At 39.3% G+C, this 20,016-nt stretch overlaps 1 protein-coding gene across 2 annotated transcripts in view; it reads right to left on the reverse strand.

Moving 5' to 3' along the window:
- Positions 1-18,941, reverse strand: part of zfpm2b (zinc finger protein, FOG family member 2b) — a 28,200-nt gene extending 9,259 nt beyond the window's left edge. For both annotated transcript variants that reach the window (XM_083545198.1, XM_083545197.1), the window contains exons 1-5: positions 18,685-18,941; positions 10,783-10,929; positions 7,719-7,823; positions 3,235-3,359; positions 1,018-1,114 (exon numbers count right to left, since the gene is read on the reverse strand). In XM_083545198.1, coding sequence (XP_083401324.1) covers positions 1,018-1,114; positions 3,235-3,359; positions 7,719-7,823; positions 10,783-10,929; positions 18,685-18,820 — 610 coding nt within the window. In that variant the 5' untranslated portion in view covers positions 18,821-18,941. The remainder of the gene's footprint in view (positions 1-1,017; positions 1,115-3,234; positions 3,360-7,718; positions 7,824-10,782; positions 10,930-18,684) is intronic.
- Between the last annotated feature and the right edge of the window lie 1,075 nt (positions 18,942-20,016).

Genomic DNA, 20,016 nt, shown 5'->3' on the forward strand with positions numbered 1-20,016 from the left:
TATTATCCTCCCCCTGCTGTCGCTCTGTTCTCTGATTTAAAGTGATAACAGCTCTTAAATCTCTTATTTCCTCTGGTCCTTTTGCGCTACGCTGGAGATGTTCCCGCCTCAAACTTACACATGTTCCATGAAGAGATTAATCCATTAAGCCAGTGGAGATGAATGAGAGAGTCAGGGAGTTTAGGGGAAATATCACTTTTACAGTCGAGGCTAATAGAGATATCTTCATGCTCAATGAAAACGTGAGTACAGCAGCAGGAGTCTGATAATACAGCGGCGGTTTACATTTATTCCTTGAAAGCATTTGTGGATGAAAAAAAGAAATGTTTGGGCTAGCGAGAAGGCCACACCTCCTTCACTGTCACTCAGACAAAGAGGCCACACCCCCTTCACTGTCACGCAAACAAAGAGGCCACACCTCCTTCACTATCACCCAGACAAAGAGGCCACACCCCCTTCACCATCACTCAAACAAAGAGGCCACACCTCCTTCACTGTCACTCAGACACAGAGGCCACACCTCCTTCACTGTCAGACACAGAGGCCACACCTCCTTCACTGTCAGACACAGAGGCCACGACTCCTTCACTGTCACTCAAATACAGAGGCCACACCCACTTTACTGTCACTCAGACACCAAGGCCACACCTCCTTCACTGTCACTCAGACAGAGTGGCCACACCTCCTTTACTGTTACTCAGACACAGTGGCCACACCTCCTTCACTGTCACTCAGACACAGTGGCCACACCTCCTTCACTGTCATTCAGACACAGAGGCCACGCCTCTTTTGCAGTGACTATCAGTAACAGCAGGGTCTCCTATCTATCAGGATCCAGTCTTACATATGAACAAGACAGGAATTGATGGAAACACCCCATCATCAGTTCTTTAGCAATTCTTTTTGTACATTATTATTTTAGAGAATGGGTTCCATGAGATCTGTAAGGAAACATATCTGATACAGCAGCAGTTTTGTCAGCGGCTGAGAAGAAAATGATTAGTAAATAACCTTTACCTTTACTGTACACCACACAGTTATTCTTCGAGTCCTCTGCGCTGACCCACGTCACAGTCTTCAGCCACTGTGGACCTCCAATCAGAACTAACGGCACCTGGAACCAGAGGAGGGAACTGGTATGAGTAACAAGTAAAGACAAACAAAGCCGGTTCTGATTGGTGTATATTACTTTTTCATGACAGCAGTTCTGGCATTTTTTTATCATTTTAAAGCCCTCCACACATAGAAAAGAAGGGATTAAATATGTATGGAAGCAGCTTCCAGTGTTCGTTCTTTTATACTGTTAGGTGTAACTCTATGTTTTCAATATGTTTTTTAAACACGGGAAGTCTTCAGGATGGAGTTGTTACACGTTACAGTTTCTCCGTAACATCACAGGCTGTTTTTTTGAGATGATACACCACAGGAACTATATGACACAGTAGCACAGTTGCTGTCCAAAAATCTAACTAAATTTATTAAATAATTGTAATTCTAATATTATAGTGTCAAAAGTATTGGACTGACTGCACCCCAGGCCTCCTTACCTCACCTACATCAGTACCTGACGTTACTAACACCACTGTGACTGAATGAGCACAAAATCTCCACAAAACCAACCATCAAAAAAAATATGGTGGAACATCTTCCCAGAAGAGTGGAGCTTTTTCCAACAGAAGGATGGGGATTATGGAAATAGCACACAAATCTTATGGTCAGGTGTCCACAAACTTTTAGTCTATAGGCCATATAGTGTGTGTGTGTGTGTGTGTGTGTGTGTGTGTGTGTCCGAATGACCACACTGTTCCTGAGCTCTCATCTCCTTCCTGTCTGGTCCCTTTGGAGATTTTAGGTGTGTAAAAAGGAAGTGCGAGCTCTGATCTTTAGCCACATTGTAGCCATTATCACCATTATCACACAGCTTCCTGAGACGAGCAGAAGGAGAAGTAAAAGAATCCGAGTGTGGATTAATATCCAAGTCTAAAGCTCTGAATGAAGCTTGTGTGTCTGAGTGAACTGAACCTGTGTAACTTTTTCTTTTAAACAACACACAAATTATTACAAACGTCAAACTCACAACCAGTGACAATCTAACAGATTCCTTTATAGGCATGTGTGTGTGTGTGTGTGTGTGTGTGTGTGTGTGTGTGTGTGTGTGTGAGTGAGTGAATGAGAGAGAGAGAGAGAGAGAGAGAGAGAGATATTAAAGAAAACATAAAAAATCTAGAATGTAGCAGAAACAGTAAGAAATGTAAGTGGGTCATTTTGACCTGAACAGAATGTGTATGCGTGTGTCACGCTACTGTAAAGACTCGCTCTCTCTCTTTTTCCATCTTTAGCTCTCTTCTTCTCTCTCTCTCGCTGAATCCTCTTTTTTCTTATCAGGTCTGCACAGGCCTCCATCGGCCTCTCCCCACTCTGACAGGAGCAACAACAAAAGCTCAGCGATACAGAGAGAGGAACCTGCCACGGGCACAGATTACCCGTCACACACACACACACACACACACACACACACACACACACACACACACACACACACACACACACACACACACACTCATCTCTTTCTCTGACAAACTGTGCACTCTGCATGCTCTATTTCCCTCAACTTCTTAACTGGACTCTAAAAAACTGTACTCACTGTACTCATCTCTCTCTCTTTCTCTCTCCTTCTCTCTATCACTCTCTCAGTTTCTTTCTCCTTCTGTCTCACTCTCTCTCTGTCTCACTTTCCTCTCACCGTCTCTCTCTCACAATGGCTGTCTATTTACCTCTGTGTGTCTTCCGTTCTCCCTCTCTCTGTGTGTATCTATATATTAGTGTTTGTCTTTCTTTCTTTCTCTCTCATGTTTCTCTCGCATCTTTCACTTTCTTTTTCTCTCAAGAAAAAAGCTTTCATGTTACCACTTTAACATTATTTTCTCACTTCAGCATTTTGCAAAAAAAAAAAGAAAAAAGAAAACCACCATAATTTCTATACATTTCCAGTTGAAAGTTAATGTAAAGTACATGAAACAACTTGTTCCTTCACAGAGCAGAAACCTCAAAACGAGCGGACACTTAAGACTCCATCCATGATCCTTCTGTTTCCTTACACGTGACTATGGAAACAGTAAAGAGGACGAGGACTCTGGCCTGAGAAGTGAGAATTGGACAGAGCTGTGAGATTAACCGATGTTATATAACCTTCTGCCCTACAGTGTGGGAGCTAGTCACCAAAAAGAGTCTTACGGCGTCATTTCCTCCAGAAGATCTGTCTATTTTCCCAGCGTACGGCCCCCATGTGGCACCTGGAGGAAGCGCCTGACGGAAACGAACGCTTCTGTCCGCTCCGACGCTGTCCATCTCCAGCTCTCCTGAGAGGAAAAAATAAAACAAGGCTCAGGAAAGTTTGAAAATTGCAATGATTTACAAAAAAAAAGGTAAAGTATTTTGAAGATCAGAAAATAGTTATATAGCAAGTCTTTGGACATGAAACCTTCCCTTCACTCACAATTCCCTTTTGCACAAATCCATCTCCATGAAGCTCTACTTGGGTTGGAAGTGTGTAGAAGATCTCCTATCGAGCCCCAACCCTATTGAACACTATTGTGATGAATGTGAAAGCTGACTGCACTTCAGACCTCCTCACCTTCATCAGTACAGCACTTGACTTTACTAACACCCCTTATGGCTAAATTTAATCTCACAAAACTCCACAAGCACACTCTAAAATCAAGAGGAACATCTGGCCGGTAACATGAAATAGGGACCAAGCTTATGGTAAGGTGTCCACAAACTTTTGGTGCATTAAGATTTGAATTGGTAATGTGGAAGCAAAGAGATAAATAAACAGAAATATACGTGCATTCGTCCAGGAATAGAGTAGAAATATTTAACTTTGAGAATGAGATAGAAAATCACACACACACACACACACACACACACACACACACACACACACAGATCTCATCAGGGACTTTTATAACCTCTTGATATCTCTAAAGCTGCTCCACAAATAAAAGAGTGAATGGAATTGAATTTCCAGTGATTTTTGCGACACTCCGCAAACAAAGCAATTCTTTGAGGTCGGATGTTTTATCTTATACACAGTGTGGTGACGTGTACCTGTGAGAACTGCTGCATGACACCACACCTTCATCCTCTCTTTCTCTCTCCTCGAACATCTTACCACTGTACCTTCTTTTCTTCACATGTTTAATGAAGTCATTATCTTACAAATTATTCATACCTGATTTCATTCTCTTTAGATTCCAATTCTCCAAACACTACTGACCTGCACATTCTCTCTCTCTCTCTTTCTCTCTCTCTCTCTCTCCTGACCAACCTTGTTTCCTCCACATGCTAAATTAACCGTCTCTCTCTTACTTATTTCTGTTTGTCTATTTCTCCATTTCTCTATTTTTTCTCTATTTCTCCATATTTCTCCAACTCTTTTGCTCACATATTCCTTTCTCTCATTCATTCCTTGCTCTTCTCCCTTTCTCTCTCTTCCTCTCTCTCTTTCTCTCCCAAAAATCTGACCACTGTACCTTATTTCCTTCTTACACTAAATGAAGTCTCTATCTTTTACTTATTCCTGTCCTCTTTTTTTTCTTTTACTCTCTTGCTCTTTCTCTCTCTCTCCCCAACCCCCTGACCACTACTTACCCGCACTTTCTCTCTCCCTCTCTTTCTCACTCCCTCTCTCTCTCTCTCTAATCTGTAGTGAAGGACTTAAAGGAACCTTATCTCCAGGCTCTCCTGCTTCATTTCATGCTTGATTTACTTTAATTTGTCTGATAGGGCACGAGGATTTGGGAGACGGCCCATCTTTGGCGGCACTCTGATATTTCTCGGCCTCATTGTGGTGGGGTTTCAGTTCTCTCGCCTCTCCGCCGTGATTTCTTCAAGAGTGAGGAAAGGCAGGATGGAGAGAAGAAAAGGGGTTAGAAGAAACAGAGAGAGGGGGATGGAGGTCTAGTAGAGGGCTGGTTGAGTGCGTTCAGACTCGAGCAGCCGGAGAAGAAAAAGATTGTGGGAGTGTGGAGCGACTGCCTGATAGACTTATAAACCACGCCGAGCTCGAATGCACCGTTTGTACGAGGATGTGTGAAATTCCAGTGTGGGAAAAGCTGGAGTGAGATTTTAATCCGTCTCAGTATTCTGTTCAGGAGAAGAAACGGTACCGAGGAATGGTGCTGGGTCCTAGAACTTCTACTCAGGAAGTCAGTACACGTGTTCTCAACCCCTTTAGTGTAAGAGGTCACGTTAACGTGCTTCATCACAACCTCGAGTGTGGATAAAACACTCCATGCTTTCTTATACCTCTGCTAATATTTTCTCATTTAAAGTACGACACGTATATATATTTTTTATCCGTTTATAGTAACAATTCTTACTGACACTACAGACTACATTTTGTGGATACGTGACCATAAGATTGTGTGCTTTCTTAAACAGTTTATAAAACCTTCACTCTTCTGGGGAGATGTTCCTCTGGACTTTGTGAAGATTTTGTGCTCATTCAGCCACAAGGATGTTAGTAAAGTCAGGTACTGATGTAGGTGAGATGAGGAGGTCTGGGTGCCATCACAGTTCACTGTGGACTGGAAGTTCTTCCACTCCAACCCATGTAATGCATATCTTCATGGAGCTGGGTTTGTGCACTGGGGCAGTGTCATGGTTTGGGTCTCCTGGCTCACGTTAAAGGAACATTTTATAATAGCGAATCTAAAGCAAAAAAAAAAAGAATAATAAAAAGCAAGGACATTCTTTCCAAACCTCAGCATATTATAAAAAACAACTGTTTAATGGGAAGTATGTTTTCAGAAAGCAATCTGGTCCCTGTGTAATTTGTTACTATGGAAACAATAATAAAAAAAACCTGTCCAAATCCTTTTAGCTCCAAACTTAAAAAAAAATAAAAAAAAAATAAAAAAGGAATTCCAGCGTTTCTTTTTTGGCACAGTTTGAATATGAAACTCAAAAACTCCTACAAGCTAAGAGGCAGTGTGTGTGTGTGTGTGTGTGTGTGTGTGTGTGTACGGCTGATAAACAGAATGATGATCCAGCAACATGTCTTTATCCGGCGGCTCTGCTTTAATTAACGCCGACTTGTTTGCTGAGCAGATGATTAATACGCCAGCGAGAGCGCTCTAATTGAATACGGCGAAAACGCGGGCAATCAGCGAGCAACACGCCGCTTTGTTCGCCGTAGATTAGCCTTTTTATCGGTGTCATTATCGATATTATTATTAGCATTTTTATTATTATGAGGTGGTGTTTTAATCCGGCTGACAGGCGCCTCCACTGCAGCCCGGGTTTAATTCATCACCCGCACAAACTCGGAGAGAAATAAACATCCGGTTCATCCGCTTCGTCCTTTTCAAGCATTATTTCATTTCATTCTATTATAATATATAATAGTCGATGCTAAAATGTTTCGTTTGATGAGAGAAAGCTGAAGGTGAACAAGATGAGCTCTGGGTCACCTTCTCCTTCACACAAAACCACTGCTATTACTCTCTCTCTTTCTGTCACCAGGTCTCTCTCATTCCATCTCTGTATAACTGTCTTCATCTCTTTTTCTTTCTTTCCGTCTCACTCTTTCTTTTTGTCTATTCGTCCCTCTCTGTCTTGGTCCATTCACCAATCTCATGACTCGACTTTCTGTCTCTGTTCTTCATTAAACCGTCTCTTTTTTTTCCTGTCATAATATGTCTTTTCATTTCTCTTTGTCTATCTGTCTCTCTCATCCTGATTCTGTGTCTCTCCCTTTCTGGGTTAGGGTTAGGGTTACTATTACTATTACTTTACTATCTACTCTATTACTTTTTATCACTTCAACCTGAAATAGTGTTAAAACATTAATCTGTAGTACTGAAGTACATGTACTGTAGTACATTATCTAAAACAACAACAACAATAATAATAATAATGTTTAATCAGTTACATACAGCTACAATCTATGCATCTTGGGTTGTTAATCGGAGGTTCACACACACACACACACACACACACACACACACACACACACACTGAATACAAGTGGCATAATTACAGCTCCAGATTCACATTCCACCCCAGAAAAAAAGAAAAAAAACATCATCAGATAAAAAGTACACTGAGGCTGATCATTGTTAATAAAATCTCATCTTACTCAGATAATCATGTTTCACTGGAAGGTAAAGAGAGAGAGAGAGAGAGAGAGAGAGAGAGAGAGAGAGAGAGAGAGAGAGAGAGAGAGAGAGAGGGAGAGAGAGAGAGAGAGAGAGAGAGAGAGAGAGAGAGAGAGATATGAAGCAGATAAGACTGAGATCTCTAATGAAGGCATTTATTTTGACTCTGAAAATCATCAGTAACGCTGTTTTGTGTTTAAGATGCAATATTTAATAGCAGAATAATGTCAGGAAATCTCCTGAAGCCTGCACTGACTCTAACGCTGATCATGTGTAATCTTTTCACTTCTCTGGTACAGTAAACTTTATAAAAATACAAAGTAAACGTATCTCCTGAGTGTTTTTCATTATTTATAATGATTTTTTAATGTGTTATTATAAACAATCACAAACTCTTTTGTAAGTGCTTTAGGTTTTTAACTGATAATATCAACCAATAATTCAATTAATTCATTCATCAATTAGCCAGTTTATTAAGCAAAGCATGTATTATTCAACTATTCATTTTTATTTTAGTGAAAAAATAAGCTCTGTTATGCTTGAAGTAGAACTTACTCGGGCCGTCCCACTCCTCTGACCCGCTCGCGCCGCTCTGGTTTTTCTCCTTCGCATGTCCTTCACTGACTTCTGTCTGGGCTTCCTGACTTCCACTCACATCTCCTGTAAAAGAGAGAGGTCAAAGGTTAAATTGTACGGTTCTATATGTGTTGATTCACAGACACAGAGAGATATAAATAAACTAAATAAAATATTAAACCAAGAACAAAATTCACATACAGCAAAAAAGAAAAATGTGTAAAAACAAAAATAAACCTTGAAGATGCCCCAAAGGATCCTCTAAAATTTCAATAAGAAAGGTCTAAAGAAACCCCAAAGATTCCCTAAAGAACGTCTAAAGCAGCCCTGAAGGAACCTTAAAGCAGCTCTTAAGGGACCCTAAATCTGCCCTATATAGACCAAAAGGCCAAGAGGCCCTAAAGCAGCTCTAAATTAACTGTAAAAGAGACCCTAAAGCAGGCATGAAGAATCCCAAAGGAGGCCCTAAAGCTGCCCTAAAGGAACTTTAAATCGGACCTGAAAAAAACATAAAAAATGCTCCGACCCAAAAGCAGCCCTGAAAGATATGTGAAGGAAACCTATATACCCAAAAGGAGCATCATGATAACCAAATAGAACCCTAACGTTTACATGCTAAATGCAGCCCTTAAGTCTAAAGAAACTAAAGGAGCCCCAAAGAAGCCAAAAAGACAATTAAATGTTTAAAATCCTTAAATGATCCCTCAGGTGAACTAAAGAAGCTCTAAAAGAGCAGAACTGGGACAAAGTCAGTCTGAGAGAGTTAAATGTGTGTGTGTGTGTGTGTGTGTGTGTGTGTGTGTGTGTGTGTGTGTGTGTGTGTGTGTGTGTGTGTGTGTGATTTGATCTCAGTGTGAGTGTGTGAGAGAGAGAATGTTGGAGAGCTTTCTGAGAGGAAAGAAAGAAAGAAAGAAAGAAAGAAAGAAAGAAAGAAAGAAAGAAAGAAAGAAAGAAAGAAAGAAAGAAAGAAAGAAAGAAAGAAAGAAAGAAAGAAAGAAAGAAAGAAAGAAAGAAAGACATGCCTGTGTCTCACTCACTATGTTAATCTCTGTGACTAAACTTATTGGAAATGTTTAATTGCAGGACAGGAACCAGCTATAGGACCATTCCTTAATTAAACAGTGATTAAGGATTTTCTGCCTCTGGCACTGACACACACACACACACACACACACACACACACACACACACACACACACACACACACACACACACACACACACACACACACACACACACACACACACACACACACACACACACACACACACACACTACCAAACACTATTTCAGGCCACCTGTAAATGAATTGTGTGCCATAATAAGTTATAGGATGTGCAGTATAAGTAAATAAAACACTCCGTCTTTCACTGTTTACTAAAACAATCAATGACATCAATGGGTGATGTAAAGTAAAGAAAAGGCGTTAATGTTATCCTACAAAATATTTCCTATAACCGCATCTTTCTATCCTTTTTATCCCACAGTGACTTTACAACATTCTATTCTATTCAAGTCATTATGAAATGTTACGTTAATTGTGTAGGATGTATTTAAATGACTTTAGAGGCCTAAACCTGTTCCAGTATAATCCATGAAGATCTGCTTTACATGGGTCTTGGAGTAGAAGATCTTGAGTGGCCTTCTATAGAGCACTGACCTCAAACCTAGTGACTATCTTTGGGATGAATATGAATGCTGACTGCACCCCAGCACTCCTCACCTCACCTACATCAGTAGCTGAATTTACTACTGCTCTTGGGCATACCATCTTATATTCAGGTGAACACAGACCATTGTCCATGTAGTGTATGTAACCACAATAGTGGCTCATGTCTGCTACAGACACTTGTTAGAAAATAAATATTCAAATATGCATTTTTGTTTCAGAGCAGTTCACATCTTCTCTCTTGTTTACAGCAAAACACAAACAAAAAAAACTGAAACGCGTCCCGAAACAGGAAGTGCATGCTCAAATAAATTACAATCTGTGTGCACAACTCGAATGAGCTCGCCTGCCTGGATTCCTTTCAGAAAGAACAAAAGACGTACAGACGTACGTTTTTCCGCCAATTCCAGAGAGAGGGGAAAAAAAGATTGCTCTTTTGAAAATTCCTCGCTGAGAGGCTAAACAGGTGTAAAATGTGTACGTGCTCCAATTTCCTCACGCCAAACTTTTAAGAGGAAATGCAGAGGCGTTTCAAAGAGCAGATTCATCAACTGTGAGCAAGAAATTAAAAAAAAAAACAGCATGGAGAGTAAGCCGAATTACAAACACTTCTGAGGATCGGGGAAAGTGAAATTGAATTTCAGTTCAAAGAGCTGAAGATTTTCTCCGAGGGCGAAATGACAAAACACTCGGTTAATGTTTACTAGGTACAATAACGCTCTTCGAGATGAGCTAAAGAGTAGCGGAGGCTCGTCGGTTCCAGATCCACAAAGTTGCGAGCCCTTCAAACTTATGGAGGCCCAATCCAGAACATCATGCAGCTACAGACCAATTAATTTGTATATTAAACATCTAGAATGGAGAAAAAATTTTTAACGGCATCTCTTGTGACTGGTGTTATTATTTTTTTCAATAATGATTTTCTGAGATTTTCCACACACAGCACATAGTGGCGCAAAAAAACAAAAAACAGCACCTCTAAAGTGGAGGGTCTGCAGAGCTGAACACCTTGATGGTGAAAGAGAAGAGAATGGAGACGAGAAAAAAAATCTCGTCTCAATAACAACACGTCGGACCAGCCTGGCCTTTTCCTCTTCCTCTGTTTTTTGTTTTGCGCACCAGTCTGTCTAAACTGTTGTGTGTAGAAATCTCAGATCAGCCATTTCTGAAAAACCTCAAACCTTAATATATATATATATATATATATATATATATATATATATATATATATATATATATATATATATATATATATATATATAGTCTCTCTTTAATAACTAAAACTATTTATTTTAGGGAAACTACAGTGGTGTAAGAGAAATAAAGCACACTGTGTGTTGTGTGATTGACCAGATTTTAATATAACTGCCACACCTTCGCTAGAAACGTCCTCGTTTTTAACCTGAAAACTTTCAGGTTCCAAATGGAACTGTGTGTCTTGGTCTATGCTCGTTTCTACGCCATTCAGGATCTCTTTCTCGTCGTCCTCCGATTCCAACATTTGTCCGTTCTCAAGCCCACCTGCATGAGAAAAATCAAGAAAAACAGTTATGCTGTTTCCTGTTTTATAAACTACAGTGAGGGTGAATTTTACACTCAAATACATTCAGTTATAATAAATCGTTAGATTTAATTAATAAATCTTTTTCATTCAAACTTATTTATTCACTCTTGAAAAACAACAACAGTGAACTTGTACATAGATGCATTCCGAAAAACCTGAACTTCATGAGGGCTTTATGGAGGTCTGAATCTGAATAAATATTACAAGAGATTATCAAAAGTGGATTGCTTGAGTGGCTAATTAGTGGTTGTAGCTGTAAACTAGCAGCTAGTAAAACTCAAAGACTGAGGTTAAAGTAAAATGCATGGATTTTCTGTCAGTATGATTTCGACAGCGTTGTGTATGAGTATGAAATTTGGACTCTGCATGCTTCCCTGTAGACGCTAACACACACACTGCATCAATCACACACCGGGGCTCTTTGGCGCAGGATTCGAGCACCTCAGCCTGGATGGCATGACGCCTAGATCTCGCTAACACAGACAAAGATGAGAAGGCATCTGCTGAGGGATGAATCCTAGTTTAGACCTGGGATTTTTTCTTTTTTCACAGCATTTAGTAGATATATATGAATCTTAACTCTTATATGTTCACTCCAGATATATTCTTCTATCCATCATACAGTTTTATCTGGTGTGGTATGGCATAATGTTTGTGATGGAAGTGGTTGCTAATTCACATTTGGCTGATATACAAATTGCCAGCTACGTAACTAGCTGAGCCTTAAAATAATGTATTATTATATTTAAATTCCGCACTACAGCATCACCATGAAGCACATTGCAATCTCATAGCTTCAGTGTTCCTGGTTCGATCCTGAGCATGTGGTAGTCCATGTGTGATGTTTCACCTATTTTACGTGCCCATAAGAGTTCTCCTCTGGGTTCTCCAGGTTTCTTTGTACCTCAAAAAACTTCTTTGTGTGTGCCTTAGCAATGCAAAATTCCCCTTGGTTGTGAACGTGTGCGCGCACGCAAGTTGCCCTGCAATGGACCGAGGTCTTTCCAATGTTTTCCTGGAGCTGCCTGATTTACTCCAACAAACAAAACAAAAAATGCTGGAATTCTGGACTCAATTCCAGACTTGTATTCCGGACTCAATTACGCAAATAGATGTACGAATTGCAGCGACGTTAGACCTTTTGGGGAACTGGTACTTTTGTGGTTACGCTAATATGTTTAAATTCCCATACAGAGAATTAATCAGATTAAAACTTATAAGCACCCAAAATATGTGATTCATTGATTCAGTGATCTCAGAGTTCCCCTAATCCCTGTTTGCATACACACACACACACACACACACACACACACACACACATTGTTTTTCCTGAGTGTGTAAATGAGATTAAAGCAGTGATTATACAGCAGCGAGACATGAATAGAACCAGAAACGCTGCAGCATAATAAAGCTTCTCTCTAAATTTCAAATCGCCTCATCTGCCACTTCCTTACACGAGACGAAATTTTAACATCGGAAATACGATCACAGAGAGAAATCATATCATGCTAACTAACAGCTATTTACGTTTCAAAGATTTAGAGTTTTAGAGATTTAGTCTGTTTATAAAATGTCTCCAATGATTCTAAAATCTCGTTAGAAAAGATTCTCAATCCGTCCAGTAAGCAGCCTACTTCCATCACACTGTACATGGAATCAGAGCAGCTTGCTAACTATGTGTTTGTTTGCTTATTGAGCTTTAACGCCATGTTAGCATCAGGGCTATGTGCATGGCAGACACGTTGTCATTATCAAATTCATAACATTTAAATTAGATTATGACATTTCTGCTTTACTTGAAACAAAAAAAGCGTAAAACACATGCAGGTGAAACATATTTCTAAATAAAATCATTTCCTAGTAGTATCATAAAAGTTACATGTGTTTTAATAGTCAAAGTGACCTGACATGAAAGGTATAAGGTTGGAGCTTCAGCTATCAGCAGAAACCCATGTGCAAGTCTTCAGTGGCCAAGTCGGTTTGGTCATGCTTCGATTTTTAACTAAAAAAAGACACTTTTTTTAGTACTAGGGCAATTTACTATTTTTATAAACGTCCCATTCCTTCTGCCATTTGTTTGCGATGTAGAAGTTAATTAATGATCTGAGGTCAGAAGGTGGTATTACACAGTCAGTTATTTCCAGTTCATGTGCTTTCCTGGCAGCCGTATCTTCGCGCTCACTTGCCAGTCGAACCAATGTGACTCGGAACCCAGACATTAAAGTTTTTCTTCTTTAAATGGTCTAATTTAGTTAAAATTTTAACAATAATTGGGGTGGTCAGTCTTTACAGCTTTAAGTTCTTGATGGTACTGTGAGTCAGAGGCAATTTAAAAGTTCTGTTCTTGACCCTTCTGAATATTTTGCTAACTAGATAAACTGATATAAAACAACATAGCTTAAAGGTTATAAGCTACATTTATCTGCTATTTGCAGGAAAGACAAATGTGTCACAGTTATTAGCTAACTAGACTATAGAGAGAAGACTTTGTGGATGCCTGGACCTAAGATTGGTTTGTGCTTTCTGAACACCCCATTCTTCATTCAGTCCCTATTTCCTGTTATTATCACCTTCACTCATCTGGGAAGATGTTCCACTAGTTTTCATGGAGATTTGCGCTCATTCAGCATCAACCTCTTTAGTAAAATCAGGAACTCATGTAGGTGAGGAATTCCAGGGTGAACTCAGCGTTCCAATTCATCCCAAAGGTGTTTAATGAGGGTTGAGGTCAGAGCTCTACAGCAGGAAATCGTTCACTCCAACCCATGTAGTTCATGTGGCTGACTTTTGTACTGGGAACAGTCATCCTGGAACAGATTTGGGTCTCCTAGTTCAAGTGAAGGAAAATTGAATGCTACCACATCCAAAGTCATCCTATATAATTGTGTACCTACATTTACTCTCGTTAACCAATTAGAACAATGTAACTAATGATTATTTGGTAAATGTTACCGTTGCTTGCTAACAGCCTAAAATGAAAAAAGCTATTTGCCTCACACACTAAGTAGCTAAAGCAATGTATCTGTGTGTGTGATTTGATCTCAGACACAGAGAAGAAGCCCAGATTATCAACCCGTGTGAATAATAACGTGAAAGCGAAATTATTTTCGCTTTATAGATCCATGCATCATGCCGCAGTTGTAGGGTCGGACAAAAAAAAGTAAAAAAAAAAGAAAGAAATAGTGACAAAAACATCATTTTCTAGTACTGAAAGACACTCTTTCATTTGTCATCATGATGACCCTGACGAGCTTGGCAAAAAGGTGAAAAGGGGTTCGATTCGAAAATCTATGTTCTGTCTAGTACTTTCAAAAGATGCAAAAGACTCTGAACGCAGGGTCTTTTGACCCGTAACCCAGACGCAACGATCGCACTATTGTTTCTGTTTAAAAAGCACTGATAATCAGACAGCATCGAGTTTCCTGGTTCAATGATGGAGTGAGTGATAAATGTCTGCTGATACTGATTAAGGGCTGTCGAATAAACATCCTGTCGTCTTCTTTTCCTCACCATGTCAACATTGTTAACAAACAGAAACACAACTCTGTCCCTATGAAGGCTTTTCAACACAAGCTTTATATACACAAGAAATTAATATCATTTGACATTCCAGGCACAAATCCACAGGCACACATCCACAAATATAGCTTTTGAACAAAAATAAATCCTAAATCAGGCACACTAACTTTAGACGTTGGCCGGCAAGCTGGCTAACGTTGATCCCTATGGCTTATCTGTATCTGATGAGCCGTCTGAAGAAATTAAATATTCTTAAAAATATCAAGTCTACTTTAATACACATTTCAGTGGTACTGTTGTTAGAACTGGAAATGACTATAGCAATTAAATAAATGAATGACCTCAAATACACACATCCCACTGAGGTTCTACTCAACATCAGCACTCTCAAAAGCACACTGCAGTTTCCAATCACATTCAAACAATTATCCATTGTATAAATATTGGCACGCCTCCAGTATCCACCCATCTTTTTTATGTTAATCCTAGACAGAGTCTGATCCAATGTCTTCTTCTTCTTCTCTTATTAACATCGCTGCTATGACTTGATTTACATTTTCTTTTTCGAAATAAATAAATAAAATAAAAGAAGAAGAAGAAGAAAGTGCTTATGAAAGCTTGGAGAGAAACAGTTGGCTCCTCTCGCGCTCGTATTGCATCTTCTTCCTGCTTCGTAGGCCAGCGAGCCATAGCACTTCATAGCTCATTAGTGGTGAACAGATGCTGCTGAGAAAAGCTGGCACGCAATAACCCCCTGCTTTATATTAGACCCATCTCACAGAGACGGAGCGCTGACAGTTGGCAGATGAAGATAATCAAAATGGCTTTGGGAAATATAAATAAAAAAGTAAGAAAGAAAGGAAGAAAGAAAAATAAAGATGAGCTGACAAACCTTGACGTCTCTGGGAAAAAAAAGGATATCGTAATGAAAGAAACTTATCATATTCTGACAGCCGTATGTCAGCGAAGGAAAGTGACGGAAAAATTCACAAATAGAGAGAGAGAGAGAGAGAGAGAGAGAGAGAGAGAGAGAGAGAGACAGAGAGAGTCAGAAAGTCTGTTCTGATAAATCACAATGTTCAGCAATCTTGAGAAACTCGGATGAAAGCTTTCGTGGTCCTCTTAGAGCAGGTAAAGCAATCCTTCACAAAACCTCCTAAAACGTATAAATGTTATCTCCACTCCGAGGTTCACGACAATTATCTCAATAACACTGTACACCGATCATCACTATCTGATAAAACACACAAGAAGAATATGTCTCTGGATATAAACTCTGGATGCTTCCATTCAGGAGGTAAAACATTTGGAGTGATGAGGTAACAAACAAAACACCAGTTTCCACTTCTCTACTTTTTTTTTTGCCTTGAGAAGTTTGCAGTCTGTTTCCTCCCCTCAGAAGCAGCTTCATCAAAATGTTCACTTATTGTTGATCATCTGTTCTGAAAGAAAACTTTACACTATAACTTTTCCAAGTGGGACTTTTCCAGCCATGTGGTTCGTCTCTGAACTGTTACCACAAAATTGGAGGCACAGAGAGTTATTAGCATTAGCATTATAACAAGGAGTGGAAGATCTCCTGCTGTGGAGCTCAAACTCTATAGAACACCTTCGGGATGAATGTGAATGCTGACTGCACCCCCAGGCCTCCTCACCTTCTCACCTACATCAGTACCTGCCTTTACTAACACCATTATGGGTGGAGGAGCACAAATCTCCACAAAATCTAGAGTAACATCTTCCCAGAAGAGTGGAGGGTGTTAACAGAAAATGGAGACTAAATGTATAATAAAATGTAGGAATCTTCTCTTATATAAAAAAAAAACACTGTTGTATGATTCTACATAGAACCTTTAAGAGTTCTGGAGGGACTCATTAAACAGGAGTAAAACACTTGTGTTTCTCTGACAGGAAGAACATCAACTTAAAGCTTGTGATGAAGTAGAGTTACAGCTACCACCCTGATCATTCATTCTTTTTATCACTGGTGTTTTATTTATTTAATACAACAGCTGTTTAATTCCTGCACACATGGCAACGCCTTACTGTATAAGGTTTTACTGTGGACTCATTTAGGAGTCAGATTATCATTGAGAATTCAGTGGTGAAAAAATGATACAAAAATTATAATAATTAAACAATTCTCTCATGTCATGTTTGACAATCAGGTGTATTTATATTGAAATTTTATAGGAAGATTTATTCATTAAAAAATGGGGATTACGATATGTAAAGTAAACGACATCATCATTACATTTATTTCATAAATTTTATTTTATTTATTTTTTCATTCCATTTTCATCTTCTCATGATGTCATTCAGAATGGAAAAGCTCCTACCGTGTACCTTTAATGCAGTAGCTCCTTATAGTACTATGTACAGCATAAAAGTTTCACTGATAAACGCCTGGTGAGGGTTTTGTGTCAGCAGCTCATCAGCCGAGACGTGAAAAAAAGGCCACGATTCGCATCGACTCGTTCTCTCAGGAAGACGACGCAGCGCTTTTCCCTCATCTTACTCTTTTAATCCACTGTCATAGATTTATCCCACCAAAGGGGGGGGCAAATTTACTGCCCCGCCGGTCACGAGGCGGGCGATAAGGGGGGGAATAACAGCTGGTTCGGCTCAATGGAGTGAAAAAGAACTGATAACGGATGATAATATGCTCCTACCTCGATATCTGCCTTTCAGATCTAACTCTTATTACAATAAAAACCCCAGTGCTGGGAGGGTTAAGGAGGGTGGAGGCAGGAGTGAAGCAGAAAAGATGACCCTATCACTTCAAAAGAATACGAGATGGAGAAAAGGGAAAGAAAAAAAAAAAAAACAGATTTTGTTTTGTTGTTTTTATAAAGCAGGGTCAGGAGTAATAACAGAATTTATCACTATATTATCAGAATATCCAGAAGACCTAATAAAGAGAGAAGATTTTCTTTGTCTTATCGTCCGGAGAGGATTATCAGTGCGGCGCAGATTGCAGAGCTGGAATTTTAATGGCAATAATCATGTGTGTGATGATATCTCCGCTCCCACACACACTTACACACACACACACGCTTTATCAAGTCCATTATCTGTTCTTATCGTTGCAGTCATCAGGGCAAATTAATGGAGCTCTTTCAGCACTCGCTCTCTTTATCTGTGCACCAGAGGGACGGTGTGAGAATGGAATAGGCAAAATATGAAAATACTGGGGCAATTGCTGAGGTTTAGATAAAGGGGCAATATGATGAGAGAGAGATAAAAATAAAAACCCAAGAACTACATAATGACCTTTTTGTCCTTTATAATAACTGTGATGGACCTGATGCCTCAAAAGTCTCAACGTGCTTCATAAACCAAATCCAAAACCCAGATACAGGTGCAATTATCACAAATTAAGTGTAGTTTCAATGACATGCAGCAGAATAAAAAACTATACTAATACTACAAATTATACAAATTATTACTCTATAAGTAGCATTAATTCTGCTTTAGAGCCAATAATAACTTATTTACATGCACAAATTATGTCTATATTATTATATATTATATTATAAAGCTGGGATAAGTCAAATTTACTTCTTTAAATCTTTGTAAAAATTTTTTAGTAATTAATTAAAATAAAAAAATTAAATATCCCACTAAATATCTAACGCTACCTTTAAAAAAAAATTATATTCTTATAAATATTATAATTTTTTTATTTGCATAAATATCCATATTTAAGATGCTATACTGTTTTATTATTTATTATTATGATTTGCGATTTAAAAAAATAGTCAAATATATCATGTTAGAGGATCAAGATAATCAGAATGGTTCTTTTATATTTCTTTATATATATTTATTTTATTTATTTAATACCAGATGTATTATTTTGTAAAGCATCTGCTAATTTTATTGTCAGAACTTTGCATTAGTAGATTAAAAATAGTGTATAAAGCTCTTCTGGAAGCAAAAAAATAAATATAAAACCTATGACGACAACAACAACAACAACAACAATAATAATAATAATAATAATAATAATAATAATAATAATAATAATAATAATAATAATAAAGTTCATCTTATTTCTTAAGGCTTCTCTATGATTATGAAAAGTCCGACACGCACAGTTATAAGACATAAACACATAACTAAGAGAAAAACAGAGCTCTATGTCCATGCATAAATAAATATAAATATTACTATAATAAAAGTAAAGGAACCTGAATTAGGAGCCCGGTGGCGTTTGAACTGTCGCGGGTTACTCTGTTTCCTCCGGGACATGTCTGTGTGCTGCTCAATCCAGATAATCTCACTTCTCTTTATAAACAAACCCAACGCGTCAAACACGAGACGCATAAACGAGCAGAAGTCTTCCAGCAGTGAGCGCTTTCAATCCAGCCGCAGATCCGCTCCACCACCACCCGCACACTGACCGGAGAGAGAAACGCGGTGCGCTTTTTGTGTTGTTGTGGGTTGAGCCTCGTGGGGTGCCGTACAGCGTACAGACAGGTGCACTATATAAACAGAGTCCTTCCCCCTTTTCCTACACATATATATATATATATTTATATCTTCTTCTTCTTCTTCAGTGGATCATCAGTCTTTATACTCCCCTGTCCTCTCTTTTCATAAACCTCCTCATTGGCCTTCCTCCTTCATGTTCCTCCTCTGCACATGTCCAAACCATCTCAATCTCACCTCCCTCACCTTGTCTCCAAAACATCCTCCATGCACTGTCCGTCTTATAAACTCATTTCTTATCCTGTCCATCCTAATCACTCCCAATAAACATCTCAACATCTTCAGCTCTGCTACCTCCAGCTCCATGCCACTGTCCCTAAACCATACAACATCTCAGGTCTCATCACAGTCCTATAAACTTTCCCTTTCACTCTCACATATACTCTTCTATCACAAATCACTCCTGCTATCACTCTTCTCCACCCACTCCACCCTGCCTGCACTCTTTTCTTCACTTCTCTAACACACTCTCCATTACTTTGCACTTTTGACCCCAGGTACCTGAACTCCTCCACCTTCTCCACCTCTTCTCCCTGCAACCACACCCTTCCACTGCCCTCCCTCTCATTCACACACATGTACTCTGTCTTACTCCTACTGACTTTCATTCCCCTTCTCTCCAGCGTGTACCTCCACCTCTCCAGGCTCTTCTCCATCTGCTCCATACTCTCACCACAAATCACAATATCATCTGCAAACATTATAGTTCACGGAGACTCCTGTCTGACCTCGTCCTTCAACCTGTCCATCACCACTGCAAACAGGAAAGGGCTCAGATCTGATCCTTGATGCAGTCCAACCTTCACCTTAAACCCACCTGTCGTTCCTACTGCACACTTCACTGCTGTTACACTGTCCTCATACATGTCCTGCACCACCCTCACATACTTCTCTGACACACCTGATACCTGGATTCCACATCTCCTTATGCTTAAAAAACGGTATCAGCACACTCCTTCTCCATTCAATCAATCTGGTTAAAAACTCCACTGCCATCTCTTCTTAACATCTCCATGCTTCTACCGGTATGT

Source organism: Silurus aristotelis (genome assembly GCF_946808225.1).
Source record: "Silurus aristotelis genome assembly, chromosome: 6".
Classification (NCBI taxonomy): Eukaryota; Metazoa; Chordata; class Actinopteri; order Siluriformes; family Siluridae; genus Silurus; species Silurus aristotelis.